The sequence below is a fragment of the Oreochromis niloticus genome, linkage group LG15 (assembly GCF_001858045.2).
Source record: "Oreochromis niloticus isolate F11D_XX linkage group LG15, O_niloticus_UMD_NMBU, whole genome shotgun sequence".
In the NCBI taxonomy this organism is placed as follows: Eukaryota; Metazoa; Chordata; class Actinopteri; order Cichliformes; family Cichlidae; genus Oreochromis; species Oreochromis niloticus.
The window spans coordinates 19,372,775-19,395,084 of NC_031980.2; the positions used below are offsets into that span (position 1 = coordinate 19,372,775).

General features: G+C 39.4%; 1 protein-coding gene across 3 annotated transcripts in view; it reads left to right on the plus strand.

Annotated features, from left to right (window-relative positions):
- fam184ab (family with sequence similarity 184 member Ab) overlaps positions 1 to 22,310 on the plus strand; it is a 193,518-nt gene that overhangs the window by 112,933 nt on the left and 58,275 nt on the right. For all 3 annotated transcript variants that reach the window (XM_019346150.2, XM_019346152.2, XM_019346153.2), the window contains exons 10-13: positions 587 to 709; positions 1,875 to 2,036; positions 4,664 to 4,785; positions 16,400 to 16,550. In XM_019346150.2, coding sequence (XP_019201695.1) covers positions 587 to 709; positions 1,875 to 2,036; positions 4,664 to 4,785; positions 16,400 to 16,550 — 558 coding nt within the window. The remainder of the gene's footprint in view (positions 1 to 586; positions 710 to 1,874; positions 2,037 to 4,663; positions 4,786 to 16,399; positions 16,551 to 22,310) is intronic.

Here is a 22,310-nt window from a genome sequence, read left to right on the forward strand (position 1 = left end):
GGCTCATTATAAAGCTGTATTTTGATTAGCCTGATGTAAAATTGTAAGTATTTGCTGGTGTTTTTCATTTCTTATACTGGACTGGTGGCACAGTTATGCCGATTTTGTTGTATTTCAAATTCCTCTCAAGTGTCTGCTATTCATTGAGCCCAAGGTTGTTCATGTTGGCCTTCGGTTTTGCAGCTTTTGCTAAATTTTAGATTAATTGGCACTCAGTAGGTTAGTGGAAAAATGACTTGCTGTTTGATCGTGACTGTTTTTAACAAGATTTCATCTGAATTGTGAATAATTTCTGCCCTGACTCCTTTCTCAGATATTGCATTACCTGTATGACTCAGAATCTTTACAGACGCAAAATACTGTGAATACTGATTAAATTTAACTTCCACCTTCAACTAAATCAGGCACGACTCATGTACCATTTCCCCTTTATATGAATCACTTATCTGAGGGAAACAGATAAGGGTTCACCCCTATGAATCTTCAGGCGCAAAAGACTTTTCATCCAAGGTCTTGAGCTCACTTTGGCTTTTGTAAGTTTCCCTGTTGTTTTTGACAGTGTTGTGTTATTGATCGGTCTCCACAGGAGCTGGAGCAGCAGTTTGAGAGGGAGCGTCAGTCACTGGAGGAGCAGAAGACGCTGCTCAGGCAGCAGCTGGATGAGCTGAGGGAGGAGCTGACGTCCAAACTCAATGCGGCCACTGAGGAGGTACGACACGTTGACTTTGTAAAGCTTCTGTTCAAGCGTGCAAACAATATATTGTGGTAAATACGCTGCTCAAAAAAGTTAAAGGAACACTTTGAAAACAGATCAGATGCGTCTCAATGGAAAGAAAAAAAACTGTAAGGTTCAAATTTTATTCTTGACCTTTTAAATCAGTTTAGTGCCCGTTCTTGAGATCAGATGAAGCGATGTCCTTGAGCACATGGAGTTTCCTTAAGTATGTCCATACTTTGGTAAAAGCTTAGATTTAAATATATATATATACTATACAGTTGTTTTAACTTCTGGTCAGTTTTGTCACCACAGAAAGTTTAAGAAACCTACATCTGAATCCTGAGCTCCTCAAAAAATGTGTTCCCCAAGTGTTAAATGATACTTGCTGTTTTTAAGCTGAAATAAAAACACATTTCAGTCATATTAGCCCCTGAAAAATGAGCTGAGGATCGCTTCTAAGAGTCACAGCTTCCGTCACTCTTAAAGGACACAGAAAAATTAAGTGTGTGGAAAAATAAAGCTTGCAAACCCAAACTGAGCCCAGGAGAGGAGGTAATTGGGTTTGAGATTTCTTTTTATAAAACTTTAAACCCAAAGCTTCAGTTTTAATTATTTTTGAACCTGACTGCACCTGAGCAGGTCAGATCAGCTCTGCTGTAAAACAACAAGACTTTAGTACTCGTGTAGTAAAGTAGCTGAACAAGAAAGAATAAAGATGAGTTTAGCTCAAATGATTATGAATGAATTGAATTGCTTGCATATTAAAACACTCTGAATGAGTAAATGGTTTTCGTTTCAAGTTTTCCTCAGTATAAATCTGCTGCCACTGTTTGTTGTTGTTTTTTGGGGTACTTTATGCAAACATTTTTAGCCACTACTTCAGACATTTGGGGAAATTAATATGTGATGTATTGCAAAACTATTTTGCTATGTTGGCAAAAAAAGTATATGGGCTTGGTTCATTTAAAAATCTGAAATGGAAACAGTCATTGAATGTATTTTTGATGGAAATTCCACCTCGCTGAGCCTAAAATGCTGATGTAGTTTCAAGGTTGGTGCCACACTGAGCTACAGCCTGAAGTGTAACAGAGAGGAGGGTGTGGACAGAGTCTGTTCTCTCTGCCTCACTCTGTCTGTCTGTCTGTCCTCCCTGCAGGTGTCTCGGCTGCAGCAAGAAGTACAGCAGGGGGAGAATGATATTAAAACAGCCGAGGGGCAGATCTCCACGCTGAAGGAGGCGCAGGACAAGCTGCTGGAGGAGCTGGACGCTACCCGGGCCCGACTGAGAGAGACCAGCAACCTGCTGACTGCTCTGCAGGTCAGACAAACAAAGCACACATCAGCCTGGGCACTGAACTTTACAACAGCATACTTAACCTCAAACGTCTTGATGCATGCTCAAACATCCAGGTGAGGAAATCCCAAAAGCTTGATTCTGTTCATCTGGACGTAGTGTTTTCAGTGGGAGAAACGTTTTGTCACTCATCTGAGTGACTTCTTCAGCCTCAACCAACTGCAGGTTTCCCCAACCTTATAAACAACTGCTGCCTAAGCGAAAACCCTTAGTGATCCCTTATTTGTCAGGAGTATCGGAACAGTTGTGACGCATTTTCTCCCAACACAGCGTCTCTATGGCTTTCAAACCCCAAAACACGCTGCACCAACAATTGGCCCATCCTAGGATCGGGTCCCCCAGCACAAACAGAGTAATGTAGTGTACGCTGTTAAGATTGCCATGATTTATACATCGGGGAAACCAAACAACCTCTGGCAAAGCGGATGGCACAACGCAGAAGAGCTAACTCGCACCTATTTACGCCTACAGGCTTTCACTCTACACTCTTTCAATGATGAGGATGTACACATCCTGGACAGGGTGGTTTGAGTGAGGAGTCAAAGAGGCAATTTATGTAAAAAGGCAAAGACCATCTCTGATTCGAGGAGGGGGCCTAAGGGTACATCTTTCACCATCTTAAAATGCTGTGATTGCAGCCATTCCCCAACTCTCTGTGAATGGTACTCATCGCCACCGATCAGTGGTCATTGATCAGTGGTTGTTGATCAGTAGCTGTTGATCAATGGTCATGACAATTTGTATATTAATTTGCATATTATAGTCATTCTGTGGTGCTAGTTTCAGTCAATATGCTAATGTACTGTGTATAAGGTTGGGGAAAACTGCAGTTAGCTGAGACTGAAAAAGTCACTTGGATGAAAATGCTACGTCCAGATGAACAGAATCAACTTCTTTGGATGAACCTCAAACCTTAACTTATCTGTGAAAGAACAGTTCACTCTAAAATCAAATAAACATTTTTTGTTTTTTCTGTGCTGCTATTTATCCATAAAGATTGTCTTTCTCCTAAGCATAATGTAACCAGATAGCATTTTCCTTTCTTTGTACTCATCAAAGTGCTAAAATAATATATTTGAAACACTGCAACAATGTCTCTTTTTAAAAATTAGTGGCCTGGTTTAAAAAAAAAGAAAATCATCAATTTTGTTGTAGCAGTTTCACAGAGTGATGTTTTTTCTTTTTTTTCTCCTTTTCTATTTTTTGCATGGCTTCTGGTGTGTTAGGATGTTAGGATTGACATTGCCAGAAGCCAACATGTTGTGCTGTCTGTTAGCAGTGTCACCCTACATTGCTTTGTTTTTTTTTGTTCTGCAAAAAATCCACCTACGAAGCTGGATTCTCTCCTTAAAAAAGGAAAAACCTGATTGAAAACTGGGCTTATTTCCACACTGTAGTAAACCATTTTGTAGTCCTTTCCAAATATATAGCGAGCATTACTATTGCCTAGTATCCCACAATGCTTTGTGAAAGGCAGTCTATAACTGATTGTCACTTTTCAGGCATCCCATACTAGCCTTCCTTGTGTTGTGGAAAAACCTGAGATATGAATGAGAAGACGGAGAGCAGTTCACAAAATTTACATCTACAAAGCATACGCTTCATATATTTAAAAAAATGCATATTAGTATTTTAATTTAGATGATTTTAATCTGTCAGGTTTTAATTGTGTAATTGCAATGTCGTAATTACTGCCACCAAGAAAATGACCCAAATATGTTCTAAAAATTATATTTTCATTTAGCCTATGACCTCACATTATCCTTTACATAGAGTATGGAGGATGCAATGCCCCAAAACATCTGTGACTCAGCTTGTTTTTGGGCATGCAGATTGACCACTGACACCATCATTGAGATTAAAGTGAATTTAGATAAAGCTTCCAATTAGGTGTTCACTAAGGTGTGCACTGGGGCACCTGAAAATTTGTAGCTTACTTACATCCTGTAATTAAGAACATATATTCCATTCTGCCTTGTCAGATACAGTTGGTCCCCATAAACCTTAGTTTGTTAAGGAAAACAAGTTCTACACAAAGGCTACCACACAGTCAACTCACGACAACCCCTTTAACAAGCAGGTAGTGCGGAGAAATTCAATAAGACCAAATGTATGTTGATGTAAAAGCAAAGAACATTTTTCAGAATTTTCCACAGGCTGTTTAACGGGCGTGAACATGATAGTGCAATAGATGTGTAGAAAGTTTCATAAAGATAGAAAAAACAAAATAGTAATGATGCAAATCATAGTCTTTGAAAACAGAAATTGTCTAATGGTGAATACACGGGTCTCTCTCTCTGCACTCAGTAAAGGCGTAGGCTGCTCAGTCTCACACCACTGCTGAAATTATTCTGCCTTCAGCAACAACTTTTCCTTTTTGTTGCTTCCCTTGTTAGCTGGCTCTTTAGCTTGCAGGTGCTGTGAATGTGTGCATGACTGGCATTTAGACAGCATGCACGTCAGACCGCAACTTCAGCTAGACAGGTCAAAACTTGTTGAGAACCTTAAGTGATGTGCACACCACAGAGTTTAAGTGTAACATGTGATTTAGACTGTGATGGTAGACTGAAGTCGGTGTGTCCTTCTCTCAGGGAGAGCTGGAGACCCAAAAACGTCAGCATGAAGCCAAACTCATCACCACCAAAGAAGAAGAAAAACATAAGATGGACAAGATGGCTCTGGAGCTGGAGCTCAAATGGACTGAAACACTCAGGTGTGTGTGTGTGTGTATGTGTGTGTGTGTGTACCTGTTTAGATGTCTTTGTGGGGACCAAAAATTGGAACGTTACTATACTTGTGGGGACCAACGATCACTTATGAGGACCCATAGTGTCAGGGTTACTATTAGGTTATGGTTAAGGTTAGGCTGAGGGTTAGGATTAGGCGTTCATTTATGATGGTTAGGGTTAGGGTAAGCGGCTAGGGAAAGCATTATTTCAGTTAGATGTCCTCAGTAAGATATCAAAATGAGAATGTGTGTGTGTGTGCATTTTAAATGCAAAGCAACAATAGCATCCGCCGTCTTCATCTTTCCTTTTAACAGAGTATGAAATTGAGAACGAATGGGTAATTTCTGACTTTTTATTTCCTTATTTTCATTTCCTGCTGTTAGTAGATTAAACACACACACATTGCACGTAAACACACACACACGGGTCATGCTGCTTCCATCGTTGACTGTGACAGAGCATTAGTCTTGGTGGGCTCTGCAGCTTCTCAGCTCAATCCAGTGTTAAAGCCCCCAGTGTTAAAGTCCCTGTTAACGTCCATAGACCTTTGAAGAGTGATTATTCAAAATCCTCTCAGAATAAAATTGACTGTTTTCAGGTGTGAACTGATGTGCTTTTCACACAGCCACTAAATGACTCTGTTAGAGTTTTTGTCAGGATTCAACAGCATCTGATGAATTCTTCCTTTTTGAGGCCAAAGTGAAAGTGCTGCGTTAATCGTAACATCTCATCTATACCTCTGTTTCTATATGTGGAGTTTTGCCTTGAAAGTTCATGCACACACTTTCTTAAATCGATAATTAATTCCCTCCATTCATAAGTTCCACATCTGCAGTTATTACGCAAAGGGTATTGTGTACTTTGTGACAAATAACTACAAGGGAAGGCCACAAGAACTAGTGGCAGGCCTGAAAAGCTTTCAACAGCATATGAACAGTATCTGAAAACACCTAAAGCAATAGAAAAAAATCCAGCACTGACCTGAGACAGGAACTACTGTTCACTGAAGCTTTATAAGAAATGGTGAGAGACTCACGAAGAGGAACAGGAGGAAAGGTGAGTTGTGCCAGATTACTCAAGAACTGGACTGAAAATAATTGGAAACATGTCTTATGGAGCAATGAATCCAAATTTGAAATTTTAGGTTCAAATCTTCATCAGTACTTACTGATAAGGTCAGGGGAGAGTACAATAGTGAGTGTCTGTAAACAGCCATGGTGGCTCTGTCATGGTTTGGGGCTGCTACGTTAGAGAGCTTGTCCAATTTGACGGAATTATGAACACAGAAAAGTACCGTTAGATCGAGCCAGCACACAATATAACCTGGAAAGCATCTGACTGGCAACGGCTTCATCTACCAGCATGAAAATGATCCCAAACAAAAAGCATATCTGGGTAGAAAACACTATCAGCCTTGAACTGCCTCCTCAGGGCCTGTACCTCACCATTAGTGAACAGAACAAACATCCAAAGAAAAACTTTGAATGTCCTACAAGAAGTCTGGAGAACTATTCCTTAAGACTGCTTAAAGAAATTACAAAAAAAACTTGCCTAAGAGAGTTCGGGCTTTGGGCATAGCAAATATTGACTTTCAGGCTTTTTAGAGTCCAGATATAAACTATTACATATATATGAATATTTTGGAAAAAGGAAGTAATCAGGAAATCCTATTAATTGGTGATATTTTAGTGTGAACCAGGTCAGTTCTCACTAAATCGCAGATTGAATTTGCTTGAACTTCCCTGAATAGTTTTAAACTAAAGACTATAACAACCAGGATAAAGCATCTGTCAGAGGTCGGTCTAAAGTTTCAAGTGCCTAACATGCTCGTAAGATCTTATGTATGACCAGGACAAACTAGCACGGCCTCATCTGCGCTCTAGTCTGCTGATCCGCCGAACCTCTTCTGCTCATTTGGTAATCCAGAGAGCTCTTTCCGTGATTACACTATCACAGACAAACCGCCTGTTTCCACAGTGAAAGGGGGATTAAAGCCAGCCTCCTTTATTCAGACGGCTCACTAACCACAGTGTACTCACCCCAACCACCAAATGAATAGATGTTCTCCAGGGAATAAAGAGCTCAGTGCATAGAGACAAAGGAAGGCGAATGGAAGCTAATGAAGAGGAGACTGAGAGGAGGAGAGCGACAAGTGCTCTGTATAAATATGCTGGTCTATATTTATTTATTTTTTAATCCTACAGTGCGTTCACCTTGTCTTTGAAGACTGAATGTCACCGAGTCTGAGGTTTATAAAGTATTTAAGTGAATTTGCTGCAGATAGTTTGTGAGCACAGCAGAGGGAAAATGAGAAGATGCACTTTGCATCAGGTCTGATCATTAACATCACAGCAGAGCTGCTATTTCAGCATGTAACACAATCTCCCCTTTTTGTTTTTGTCATTTTTATTTAAACATCCTCCTCACTGGAAGCAACTTAAAATGTAATGCAGAAGGTGAAATTAGCCAACTGTCTGATGCTTTTGTGAAAGAGGAATTCTCTGTGTTAAATAAATACTGTTATTAACCAGAAAAATCATACTTCTGGGAGAGTATAAAAAGAAAGAAAAAGCTGCCGAGAGAGGCTGCTGACAGATTTAGGTTGTGATGATTGTCAAGATAAGAGAAGAAAGATTCAGCTTCAGTTTTTTAACATCAATTCTCCTAAATTTAATGCGAGGCTTGACACCTATTGGCCTTCTATTTATGTGCTTCTTAAAGTTTGTCCCTCACTGTTGATGGGGAACATCAGGATAATATAAATGCGTCAGTATGCCAATATTTCTGTTTTGCTCTGTTGCACCTTCACTGAGTCTTCGGGTGGTTTTTGTGCTTTATTGTCTTAATTCATTGTTCACATGCGTAGGAGACTTGAATTGTCACCACTTTCCAGTTGCTGTGACTCATCATAATCCTTAATACTAATTCTATTCTAGTTTATCCCCTACACTCTTAAGAAATAGCAGTACACTAAAATCCCACATCTGTCCCTACCTGAATGCATCTGTTATACTTCAAGGTGACTTTGTGTACCTTACAGAGGTGTGCCCAAAAAGGAAAAGCATTTTAAGTTATAATATCAGAACAAAGTCTGTGATCGCCCAAGTATTTCAACAAGCAAGTATTACATTTATTTACTGCAGATGTCTGCGGTAACGCTGGAACACTGTTTTGTGGTGAAAGGACCTGAGTGTTGGGGTGAAGCTGTTAATTTACTGGTCGATCTGTATTCATACCATCACCTATTGCCATGAGCTGCGGGCCGTGACCGAAAGAATAAGACTGCAGACACAAGCAGAAGTGAGATTGCTCCAAAGACCATCTGTGCTCTCCCTTAGAGGTAGGGTGAGGAGCCGCTGCTCCCCCACCTCGAAAGGAGCTGTGGAGATAGTTTATCTGATCTGAGCTGGACGCTTACTGGTTTTGGGCACGTCCTAGTGGGAGGAGGCCCTGCAGCAGACTTGTGACATACTTGAGAGATGATATCTTTCAAGGGGCTCGGGAATGCTGACTTCGTCATGCAAAAGATGAAGTAGGCAGCTGGGGAGAGAGAGGCCTGTTTTCTCTGTTAAGGCTATGGACTGGACTGGCGTTGTTGGGGTGTTGTTATTATACAGATAACACATAATCTAATAACTAACCAACGAAATTACAACTGAAATCAAATTGTATTTTCCACATTTCTGTTAATTTGAAAGGGTATTTGCAACCTTCTTGGTATCTCTACATGTTTCAGATCATCATATTATACAGAGATAACTCAAGTAAATACAAAACATAGTTTTTACCTCTCTGCCTTAAACAGTTGATGGGGAGTTATCATCACCCTCCCGGGTGGATGGCGTGGACCTATGAATCTGAACACAATAACTTAAGAACGAGGCAACATGGGGTTTTTAAATTCATAGCTTAGGTGCATCTATTACAAATCTTATCTACCTTGAACTCAAAGGAACTCAAATTTATACCACAGGAGCATGAGGCTGAGGGGTAGTACTAATGGCCACTTGTATTTTTAAATGATAGTTTCATTCATCAAGTGGAAAAAGTTATCCAAACCTACGTGCCCTAATCTGCAAAAGTAATTGCTCCCTGTTATTAAATGATGACTTACAATTTCCTGTAATTAATTTAATTTCAAAAACCAAAAGAGTCCCATTACATCTGGCATAAAACTAACACAGCATTTCATAAAACGATCATCACACCAACAGTTAAACATGGTGGTGGTAGTATGATGGTTAGTACCTGGATGACTTGTTGTAATTGATGCAACCATGAATCCTGCGCTGTATCAGAAAATCCTGAAGGAGAATGTCCGGCTATCAGTTCATCGCCTGACGCTCAAGCATACTCAGGTTATGCAGAAGGACAAAGATCTGGATCCACCTCTGGATGACTCAGAAAAAAAAGATTATTGTTTTTTGGAGTGGCCTCATAAAAGTCCAGACTTAAAATCAATTGAGATGCTTTGGCATGATGTTAAACAGGCCATGCATGCTTGAAACCTCTCCAGTGTGGCTGAATGAAAACAATTCTGCAAAAAACAGTGGGCCAAAATTCCCCCACAGTGATGTTAAAGATGGTGCCAGTGGTGGAACAACCAGTTATTAGGTAGAGCTTTTTTTTTTTCTTAATGAAAATCATCATTTAAATTTTAAATTTACTCAGGTCTTGTTTGATATACATTTGATTTGATGATGTAAAACATGTAAGTGTTCTAAATATACAAAAAAACGAACTCATCAGGAAGTGGCAAAAACTTTTTCTCAGCACTGCAGGTGGATTTTACTTGATTTGATCATCTGAAAGCCTCTAAGTATGCACAATCAGATTCAGATAAACACACAAAGAATGAGTGCAAAGGAAAGAGTAAGAGTGAAGTGGGGCAATACAAGAAAGTTAAGTAGAGAAGTAGAAAATAAATTACAGTCGGGTAAGAAGACATCTTTGGGCCGGTAGATCGAGGAAAAGACAGAAATATTAAACAATATCAAGTGTGACCTTTACAAAGAGCGGGGGCATTAACTGATTAAACGAACTCTGAGGCTGAGAAAAAGAGCGTGAAATGAAAGTCAGAAATCAGCAGGTAGTATGACTGCAAAGGACTGCATGATATGAAAAAAATGTGCAGTATGAAATACCATTGTTCAATACAGCGATTTAGTATGACTTGAGATGATAAAAGGTATTGAAGTGTGTATATCCTAATACACATCCATCCTGCTTTAATAGGCACGCTCACGAGGAAATGAAATCATTTATTTTGAACCTTCTTTTAACGGACTAAGTTAAGTGTTTGCATCCTGAGTGTGAAAACACAAGAAGGGCTTTTATTCACATCCTATTTGCTGCATTTCAGGGAGCACTTGCAATGTATTTATTGCTTATATTCATATGAAAACAGGATTTATTGAAGGGCAGTGTCGATTCTGGAAGAAATGTATCACAAAAAGTACAATTACAGTAGTGGATAAAATAAATAAGTGAAAAATGTTTTTTTTAATGTGGACAGCTGTCTCTGTGTTACAGTTCCCTGTAGATATTGTAACCAGTTAGTGCCAGTGATAACACTGGAGGTATTGGACAGCTGATCAGACCCTAAAGTTAAAAATGCGATGACTAGTTCAATACAAGAAGGGATGTGTAGTTCATGTTTTTTCCTCCTAATCCCAAAATAAAAAGAATTTTAATGCTTATTTTATATCATAGTTAGAACCAGCCAACTAATACTGAATATCTCACAGCGGTGGCAGATAAATATTGGCCGAAAAGTAAGTCATTGTAAATGTGCTGCAGCAGGAAGCCTTGGGCAGAAGATGACAGCCTTTCTCCATCTCCGCTGTGACTGAAGTATTGATCTAAAGGTCACTGTTTCAGCCAAAAAACTGTCTCCGTTAACCTGCAAAATATCACTGAATTAGATCAACGGCGGACTTTTAGAGGGGTCAGTGATGCTGCATCACTTATGCATCAATGGCCTGCATACGCATTTTTTTTTTTTTTAGGAAAATGAGATATATTGACAGGTCCTGATTTCTAGTCCAGTCTTTGTGTAATTTGGCACGCTGTGAGCACAGATGCCCCATTTACCTGCTATTCTAATCTTCTGTTTGTGAGTGACAGCCAATCAGAGGATATACTCAGGAAGAACTGTTGAGACCTTTTTTAGCATGTCGCTAAAATGTATTTACATATTATTTTATTTATATTTATTTATATTGTAAGGTAAAAACCCCACAGTGGAAAAACAGCCTCCCCCTCCAACCTGGCCAACCTAAAACTAGGCTGGTGACCTGAGTGAACATGACACCAGCATCTCCCTGCTGTGGCAGTTTAGCTAAATGTTAAACAAACATAATAGTTTGACGCCAGATATCCCAGAAATATTGAAATTAATGCTACAATCCATGACAAAGACCAGCTGCTTGGAAAATGTTATAACAGCATTTGCCCATGTTACATAAAAGTATACTGCTTTGTTGAGTTGCTACAGTCGTAGCGGTTTTATGATAAAGAGACTGCACGTACCTCTTTAGCCTTTTATTGCATCTTTTAACAGACACGTCCTCTCACAAAGTTCCTGCAAGGTGTGAGTCTTCTGAATGTTACAGCAGAGTTTGTGGCAGATGCTTCCAGCAGGGTTCGTCTGCAGTTGTGTTTGCGTTTGAGGATTTACATCTAAACTCTGAACCTCTGCCTGTGCTATGACTTTGAGAAGGTAAATAGCAGAAGGACAGCTAATATTTAATTACCCACATCATCCTGTAATGTGAGCTGGCTGTTCTTTTAGGGATCATTTTATTAATGTGACTCCAAAAATACGACTTTCTCTTCTTTTACTTTCTGTGCGGTGAACCTGCTTGTTTAATATTGAATAATAAATCATCAAGCACTCATTATTAAAATGTCTGCAGGCACCCGAAACATAATCAGGCTAAAGTTTGTATTGTTAATGTCATACTAACTTCTTTTTCAATTTTTTTTTTCTAAAGTGGAAAATCCAGTAAATGTTTTTAGATCTGAGTTTGAATTTGTACTGTTGTTGTTACTTGTATAGAAAGTATTCTGCAAGCAAACTTGCAGACAAGTGGTTACTCCATATATTTCTATTTCTGTATTTGTTTTTTCACTTCACACCCCATCAGTTCTGATTATCAGTGTTATCGCTCACATTTGCTGGTTTATGTCCGGCCTAAATACACAAGAATACACGTAAGAATGGCAAAAAAGACAAAAGGAGAAGTAAGACCTCCACGTTTTGGCCTACCTCAGGGATTTAGCACCACATAAGTCGATGTGTGTGTTAGCCTTGTAATGGGTCTCGTAGCCTGGTGGAAATCAGAAATCTGTCAAAGTACCAGCAGCCAAAATGTCTTGTGCGACTGGCAGCTGCTCGGAAATCCTGTGATGCAGTAACTGTGAGTCAGTATAAGCCCGGTGGCTGTTTTCCCTCACAGTGGGCTTTTACACAATATGCATTATACACATTAAATTCAGATCCTCCTCATTGTTCTTATTTCAGAGTCACAAACAGCAGTATTGACTCTTATAAATGATAAATATTGAAACAGCAGTGTATCTCATCAGTTGGCTGAAGCTGTGGTTTGTTTTAAAGGTCTGTCGAAAACATATTTTTGTAGGCAGCATTTTCTTAAATTCTTCTTGAACATTCTCTGCTTGTGTTAATTTATTCTGGGCACGTCTCCTTTATGTAAGTATGTATGTGGGTTCACAGATTTGGAATGGAGAGCATTGGAGTCTTTTGTCAGCATGTTACAAATATGCAAAGACCTTGACTGTTACATTTTCTCATAACTGTATGATGTATGTGTTTAATTATGCTGCAGGGATGTGTGGACTTAAAGAATGAAAAACAGCAGACACAGGGTGTTGATAAATTTGGCCCTATGTTGACCGATCAAGGTGACGTGAGATGGATTCGTGGATAAGAAAGGCAAAAATGTGCCACGACAACGTTGTGGAATTGTTTGCTTAATTTAGCAGAAACAGAGTAAATAGAAAAGTTTTTCTTTGGACTAAATCACATAGTTCTTAGAAGTTCACTATAGAAGCTAAACTACACTGTATGTGCAATAATAATAAACATTAAAAGGTGAATATACAGTCTTTGTGCAGTACTGTAAAGAACTCAGTACACCCATACTACTTCTAATAAGAAGCAGCCAGGTGCTGTTAATCATATATACCTGATTAATTGAGAACCTCTATAAAAAGCAGAACATTTAGCACTTTGTTGGAGAAAGGAGAGAAAGCCTCTTCCCCTTGAAAAAGAATGTGACAGCACAGCTTTAGTTTAAAATGTTGCCGTTTGGCAATAATGCACAGCACCATGTTTGAAAAAACCCCAAAACGAACGCAGGATATCACCACAAACACGTCACACTAGCTGTCAAGCACGGTGGTGGAGTGGTGATGATTTGGGCTGGTTTCATAGCTACCTGGGACCTGGGTGCCTCGGAGACACTGAGTCAACCACGAACTCCTCTGTGTACCAAAATATTCTAAAGTCAAATGGGATGCACTTGTCTAAAGCTTGGCCCAAACTGGGTCATGCAACAGGGCAATGCACTGCAGCAGTATCTACAGTAAAGTCATTAAAAAGAAAAGAATCTGTCATAGACAAAAAATTTGCGTGGTTCAAATGAACTAAACCTACTGTCCTAAACACTGTTTAGGATACCAACAACAACAAACAATGAGTGACTTTTTTCTGTATAGTCCTTAATTATGATAAGTTAAGAATACCTTCATTTAGTGGGATGTCTTGAAAAAAATAGAAGTGTTTTTATGTACAGATTGTGATGATTGAATTATGTGGCTGATTTGTAATTTTTGGTGTTTATAAGTTATTAACCTTTGTTTGCAAATCTTGGGAAAGACATCAGGTTGAATAGTTTATGGTGCTACTATGGCTCTGGTTTCTTATTATTTGGGTTTCCATGTCACAATAATAAAATTAACAAAATTAATTGCGCATGCTGACGTATGTATACAAGTATAAAAAGCTTCAATTTTATTGCAATTTAAAACACAAAAAAATAATTTATGCTGTAAAAGGGTTATTTTTGATTTTCTTTGATTATTTTTCAGTCTTAACATGTTTTATTTGATGGACAGTGCAGAGAGTAGACAGGAAGGGGGTGAGAGAGTGAGCGCGAATGAAATTTTCTGTCTTGAATTCTGGCCCCTGCCATAAGGGTCCCTAGCCTTAGTGTCCTGGTCGCTAGCTCATCCAGGTGAGTTACAGTGGCGCCCCAGTTTTAACCAGATTGTGAAGCACATTGTAACTGTGTGTTTTAAAAGTACTGTACGAACAAAGTTCTTGTTAGAATGATTACATATTTTGAGCACACAGTAAATTTTAATCTCACACGCACCTTAAATGAGCACATGCGGCTCATATCTGCCTGTACAGATCCCTGAATCCAGCCAATTATCCCACATTTGATCCGGATATTCCTTCCATCTTTGACAGTTCCTTCATCCCTTCATGTTTTTACCTCTTTCCATTTGCCCTCGGCTCTTCCTGCACAGCAGAGAAGAGAAGAGCAGAGATCTTTGACGCCTCAAGTCTGGATGTGTCTGTGAGAGAGCGAGAGAGAGGGAGAACGTCTGCTTTATGCTGAATGAGGACGTGAATGATGACACGTGTCAAGTGTGCTGCATTATGAACGTGACTTTGTGGTGTGTGACTGCATCGCTGTGTGTGTTATAGCCTGCCTTCAGTCTGACACTTTGCAGCTCTCGAAGTGAGAGAAAAAATGTGTTTGCCTGGATACTTCATTTAACAGCTGCCATTTCAACTCCCACACAGCTATCACATTGGCAGCGCGCAGACACACACACTGCCATTCGCAGCGCTGTTAGCCGAAGTGTTGGAGAGTGATGGGCGCTCAGTGGAAGCTGTGTTGAGGTCTAATGATTCAGGACAATTTATTGTTCCCATAAAGGTGTTATAGCGCTCTCTGAAGCACCTTTACCTTTCAAGCCAATTCCTAGCTGCTTGTTCGAGTCTCTTCTTTCAGACTCTGTTGTCATCTCCACAAAATCAGCCTAAACTTAACACACAACATTTGGGGGAATTAGCTGAATTCTAGTTCCTTATTTTCCCAGAGCATACCTGTTAGATTTATTTGATATCCTCCAGGCAATCCATAATTTCAGTTCAGTCAAGATCCCTGTAGACAAAAGAAGATTAATATTTATGACTGGAGTAATTCATTTTTTGGCAGCTCTGTTCTGGGACCTTGCCACCCTTCATTATGCAGACAGTAAAAACTGGTGATGGGGAGGGCATCAGCAGGAGCACAGAGAGGATCAAGCATCATTGACAGCAGATTTCAGATTAAGTCAGATAAAGCATTAAAGGAGGAGCTGGGGTTATTTATATAGCACCAATTCACAACAGCAGTCCCCTCAAGGTGTTTTATATTGTAAGGTAAAGACGCTACGATATTAGAAAGAAACCCCAACAATTACATGACCCCCTATGAGCAAGCGCTTGGCAACAGAGGGAAGGAAAAACATCCGACAGAAACGGGCTCAGGGAGGGGCATCGTTCTGCCACGACCGGATAGGGGTGAGGGGAGGAAGAGAGGACAAAGGACACACTGTGAGAGAGTGATAGAGATGAATAATAACTAATGATTAACTACAGTTGTGGTATATGAATACACAGAGAGTGAAAAGAAAAGCTCACAGTACAGTAGCAGGAGCAGTCTGAGACCAAAGTGATCTTTTAGGATAATATGGTGCAAAGAGGTCTTTAAGATATGATAGGGGCCTGATTATTCAAGATTTTATATGTAAGGAGAAGGATTTTAACATCAGTTCTGGATTTAACAGGGCGACAATGCTAATTTGGGAGGAATGTGCTTTCTGTTTCTAGTCTCTGTCAGTACTCTCACTGCAGCACTCTGGATTGACTTAAGGGAGGGATTCCCCCAGGGAGTTTTTAGAGCAACCTGGCAGAAGTGGGTTGCAAAGTGGCTTCCACACTAAAGCAGTAGGCCCTATATTAAATTTGCCACCTGAATCTATAAGAGGGTATCAGCTGACATGAGTGGGTGTTAACATCATTTTATCTGTGGTCACTGCTGGGCTTGACTTTATGGCCTGATTGAACTAACGCTGTGCTCAATTTCTTGTCAGCACAGCACATAAATCAGTTTGAGAGTTGACACTTAATCAATATAGGCAATCCCCCAGTTCCAGTGATTTATGGTTATTCACTCACAAGAAAGAAGTTTGCGGAGGTTCCCACTGTTTTCCAAAAATCAAATTTCCATCTTACAAACGGTGGTAAAAATGCTGAAATGGAGCGTCCTCTGATCTAAGCTACCTGTCAGTAACGCTGCTGCTGCTGTAGGGTCCTTATTGAGCTCACTAAGATTTACTTTCGACTCATACGTGATTCCTCTGTCACACTATTTTACTCTCAGGTTGTCTGAAACTTCGCAGTTCACAGATTGAATTTGTGTAGTTTTCCACACAGGTTTTGTGAATCACACTGGATGATTAATAAAGCACTTGAAACATAAACGCATATGTGTTTCATTTTGTGCTGTGCTATAGGCAGGAGTGTAAGAAGCTACGTGAGGAGCTGAAAGAGGAGCACGAGGAGGACAAAAGCTCAGCCTTGGCTCAGCTGGCGCAAAGCAAGGAGCAGGAACTGAGCAATGCCAGGGAGAGCTGGCAAAGGAAAGTGGAGGACCTGCTAGAACAGGTGAGGCTCTTTCCAATGGGAGCACAAACAGTGCCGCCCATCCTTCTGTTCACTCTACTGTCTCTGTGCAAAAGACTAAAAGGGCACATATTGAAATGTTATGTGAATTTTGGTGTTTTTGTTGTGTTTTGGGAATTCAGGAAGTAAATATTGGTAGATTTTGAAAGACTGAAGTGACTTAGTCAGCTCATAAATAGGTGTGAATTAAAAGGCTGCAGTGATGAGCAGACACACATTGAATACAAAGAAAAATCAAAACTTGTGAGAATAACATGAGGAATCAAACCATTACCAAGGCAGGACACAAACCGGAAAACAGGACAGTAAACAGATGATAAAACAAAGACAAAAGCAGAGATGAGACTTTGGTTGTGGTCAAATCATTTGTACTTTCTGATTGAGTAAATTATCTGCATGGCAGCCGTCATTAGAGCTGGTCAAATTCTCAAATTGCAGAGACAAGGTGCCTCAGTGCATGCTTCCTTACCTCCTTTAGCAGACGATGCACTTCCCAACTCTAAGAAAATAAGGCCTTCCCAGAGTTCATAGCAGCACACCATTCAAACGACGTTCACAAACCAAAATGATCAACATACCTGACACAGATCATGTAAATTACCGCCTGTGCCATAATGACTTAATATGCTGATATGTTTTGAATCTCAACAGTTTGCCAAGCTCACTGTATAAATAAAGATAATTGGCCCTATTTCAAAGCTCAAAGAGAGCTGAATGTTGTAGTGTAACTCATTTTGCTGTGGTTTTGTTCTCATTTTCGGGGTTGCTGTACTTCCAGCTTTCGGGATTACCTTTAATTAGTTTCACGTCAGAGATGCTAAAAGCTTTAATAAAGGAAGTGTTTAAGTAGATGAGTGGACAGCAGGGCGAGCCACATTTCTTATTAAAACCATTTTATTTCATTGTGACTCCAAAGTTTCTCACGTTTTTCCCACTTGGTAATGGAAACATTATTCACATCAATGTCTAAGTTCATATAGCCTGCATAAAGAAAAACACTAAGAACAGATAAGGCTGTACTACTTCTGTAGTATCAACAGGGCTGACTCACATCACCCACCACATTATTAAGCACCCTAATGTAAGTGGTGTGAGCAGTGTGGGCCACTTTTCAGAGGTCACCTTCACACAGGTACTTCACCTCAAAGCTTTTGACACTGAAGTCAAGGAAAAGTAATTAGAGATAAACATGTGAGGTAATTATGTTGGTTATGTGACTGCAACCTGAAAGTACACCAAGCTGTAGATAATTAGAGGGGAGAAGTTGATAAAGAAGAAAAAGGAGGGAAAACAAACTACTGCTTATTATTGCTAATATTTAATTAGCCAATCACATGGTTACAACTCAGTGCATTTATGCATGTAGACATGGTCACGATGACCTGAACAGGAAACTAAAGCCACAATTTTCACACGCTCACCAAAATTAGACAGAACTGACGATTGGAAAAAGTGGTCTAATGAGTCTCGATTTCTTCTGCAATATTCAGATGGCAGGTTCAGAATTTGGCATAAACAAAAAGAAGGCATGCATCCTGCCTTGTATTAAAAGTTTAGGCTGGTGGTGGTGGTTTAATAGTGTGAGGAATACATTTTTGGGCACACTTTGGTTTCCTCAGTACCAAATGAGCATTGTTTAAGTGCCATCCTACCTGAGTATTGTTGCTGATCATGTCCATCCCTTTTTGACCACTAACATAATCTCAAATTGGTTTCTTGACCATGACAAGAGTTTACTCCAATGGCCTCAACCAATCCAAAAGGAGCAAATTTGAGATGTGATCTCAAAAAATCTCCCAAAATCTCTGAGGAATGCTTTCAGCACCTTGTTGAATCTCTGCCATCAAGAATTAAAGGCAAAGGTAAAAGAGGGTCCACCCCAGTAGTAACAAGGTGTGCCTCATAAAATGCCCAGTGAGTGTAGACGCAAACAAAGGTGTTGAGGAGAAAGGATATATTTCAAAGAAAAACAGGAACAGCAAGAAACTAACAGCTTTTATTAACACAAGAAATCACGTAGAGTCTGTACACCAAGTGTGTCTGTAAAGCACTGTTAAGCGACAATACTGGTTAAAGATTTAAAGGTTTAATCTTCAACTTACAATCAACAGACCTTTTTGAACACAAAATGCCCACAGCCTGGAGTCAAGTGGCTGTAATTATACCAGCAGTAAGAAAATCAATATGATGAGCGAAACATTATTGAAGCAATAAGAGCTACCTCTCTTCTAGGTGTATGTTGTGCCTGTGACGGCTTGTCTGTGCCAGACTCACAGATTTCCTCCTCAAACTGGCACACAGACTCACGTATTACAATGTGGTAGTGTTTAACGCACACCGGAGCCGGCTGCTGTAGCTGATGACTGCACAGTAATATTAATGTGGCATGACTAAGCTCTCCTGTGGTCATCGTACGCGCAGAATCAACAGCGTTATTTCTGTTTGTTTGTGCATGTCTCGTGCATTAATCGCCGGTCTTCAACATGCCCGCGCTGTCATCGGTGATTAATGTGGCCGCTCCGCACCTCACAATCAGCTAAACCATATTTATTTACTCCAATGCCAAATCAGAGCAGCAGTCAGGCTCTTGACAGATACGCACTGACGGAGAAGAGGCTGTTTAGAAATCAAATGGCAGATGTCAGTGCCAGTAAGGCCTTGATGCACAGCATGCTCCAAAGTGTGTTTTCAAAACGCACAAGCATTGAAAATATTAGTGTTGTTGTAAATAACGCCTAATGTGAATGATATATGCGGGTAATGTTGCACTCAAATGCAGAGTTTGAGAGAGGTAATGCTTGAAAACCTCTACTTTGAATCTCAGTGAAAAACCAAATTAAAAAGGGTCAGTGGCATCCACACCATCACTGTCACAATATCAGATTTTCACTTCATGATTATCAACTTCGTGATTAACAAGAAGAAGAATTTGACTGCCTGTGAATTTCATCTTTAACTTATGTTTACTGTTTGTTTTGTTTCATTTTTGGCAAATAAAATGCACCAAAGTAAGATAATATTGAGGGGGAAATGTTATAATATTATGTCTAATATTATCATATACACTATAGCACATGGCTGTATGGCTGTACCTCAGGAGGTAAAGCGGGTCATCTGTTGATCGGAAGGTTGGTGGTTCGATCCCTGGCTCCCACTAGTCTGCACGCCAAATGTCCTTGATAAGATATTAACCCCAAGTTGCATCCATCGGCGTATGAGTGTGAATGGTAGTTAGTAAGCACTTAAAAGCATAGAAGACAGTGATTGGGTGAATGTGCCATGTTGTGTAGAGCGCTTTGAATACTCTGGGAGAGTAGAAAATATAAGAATCAGTCCATTTGCCATTAAATAATACAGGGGTACACGTATGAATCTTTGAATACAGTAAAGAACATATTAACAGCAGACTAGACGCGAGCAGATGAGTGAAAACATCTTCCTTATTGAACTCATGCAAAAGCTTCAACAGTGTGGTTTTTAAGCCCAACCTCCATTCTATCTGTCTATTTGACAACTGTGAGAAAGAAATTTCTCAAAAATGCCAGCTATAGCAAAAATGATACAAAATTAATATATGTAAGTTGTCAAATCTGTATTTCATTGTTTTACAAATCTTTTAGTAAATTTTATCAACGGCTCTCTCTCCAGTTTGGCATTTTCCCTGTTTCTTTTAAATGTGCTGTAATCACACTACCACCCAATAAAACTAACTTAGATCTATTAGTAATTAATAATTGTACCATATCATAATCCAACTTAAGGCTTCATGACTCAGTAGGTTTAACAGGTCAGACACATTATTGCTTTTCATTGTATCTAAAGGGTCAAAGTTTTTTATGTTTCAATTAGCAGTTTTAGATCTGTTCAAATACAAAATTCAATTGGGGGTTCCTCAAGGATCAGTCCTTGGTCCATTACTGTTCAACTTTTACATGCTCCCACTTGGTACTGTCATAATATAGCCTCATATTCTTATAGCGATGACACACAGTTGTACTTACCACTTCCCTCTTATGATCTAACCTCTGTTCATAAACCAATGAGCTGCATTGATGACTTTAAGTCCTGGATGTCTCAAAACTTTTTAGAACTGAACAGAGACAGGACAGAAATGCTTGTGGTCCAAAATTTGTTCATATTTATCATCCATTTCTCTAAAACACAGTGAGCAAGTCACGAACCTTGGTATCATTTTAAACAGTGGTCTCAGTTTTGATAACCACATCAGTATAGTTATCAGAACTGCTTTCTACAATTTAAAAATGTATCTAAGGTTAAAAAAATCTTGTCTAAAACTGACTCTGAGAAATTCGTCCATGCATTCAAATCAAGTAGGTTATATTATTGCAACGCTCTATTTGCAAGATTTCCCAAATCATCAACATCATCAACGTCTTCAGCTTGTCCAAAATGCAGCAGCCAGAATCTTTACAGGTCACTGTAATTTACCCACATTACCCCAGTAATGAAATGACTTCATTGGCTCCCAGCGCAATATAAAATTGAGATTAAATTGAGATCAACTAAATCTGTGTGTCAAACAGACCTTCTATTCACACAGGCCTACACTTAATATTTGTTGTTGTTGTTTTTTGTTCACTCCCTTAGAGGGTTTTTTTTATTTTTGAGGGGAGGGGTTCATGTCTTAATATTTTGTATTAAGCACATTTAGTTTTCATATAATGAAATGAGCTCAATACATAAAATTGTTTTTGTTAGCTAATTTATGGTTCTAGCTTTACAGGATTTATGGGAGAAACCCAAAAGCCCCAAAAAGTTACTACTTAGAGAGGTCGGCACTGCTGACTTTATAATTGCAAGACATGCAAAATCACTGCCATTAGTCCAGGATTTACTCTCACTGTTGGCAATTTGTGACGACCTTTTTTACAGCTGGCACAAAACACAGTGAAACGAGGCACAGAAAGCTTAAAATGCTTTGACATGACATGCAAAATGTCCCTAAAGTGGTGGGCTGTCATTATAAAAGTGGCATTTCATGTTGGTTACATAATCACCAGGTGATAATTCAACTATTCAAAATTGCAGCAGCAAAACTTTTTACTCTTATTAGATAAAACAAAAGACTTTCCACTCTCAGTTTAGTAAATCAGGCCCCTGTTTTAACCTTAGTGGACATCAATGTTTGAAACAAGGATGCCGATGTGTATAAATCCACGGAATGTGGAAGCTGTTTAATACGTTATGCAAGTTTTCGTCTATTATACAACAACTCTCCAAACTGAATAAGTCCACAGTTTGCAAGTTATATGAGCAAGTAAATTTTAGATAATACAGAATCAGTGTGCAGCATATATAATCATATGTGCCTGCTAATAAAGATTTGCCACCATGCAAAAAAATGTGTGACTCATGTCTGAGTGATAATGTAATTTCCAAATTAGTGAAGCAGTTCCTGCAGCAAAGCTACTCTATTTAGATCACAGAGAGTCTTTCCTGTTGTGTTTACCATCTCAGAAATGATGATCTGCAAGTGGCTGCACAAGATGATGGATTTATCAACACTTTCTCCGATTATGTTTGAAAGTATTGTTGTATTTTTAATTAAAAGCTCAAAGCCAAATAATTCATTCAGCTTTCACAGTCCATAAAGCAGAGTTGCACATTCAGGCTACAAATGCTCCTGTTTGTCTGTGAGATCTTTACACTGAAACTTGTGTAAAGAGGTGTGGGGGTGTGGTCACAGTATTCTGAGAACGAGTTCATGAAAGTCAGACGTCT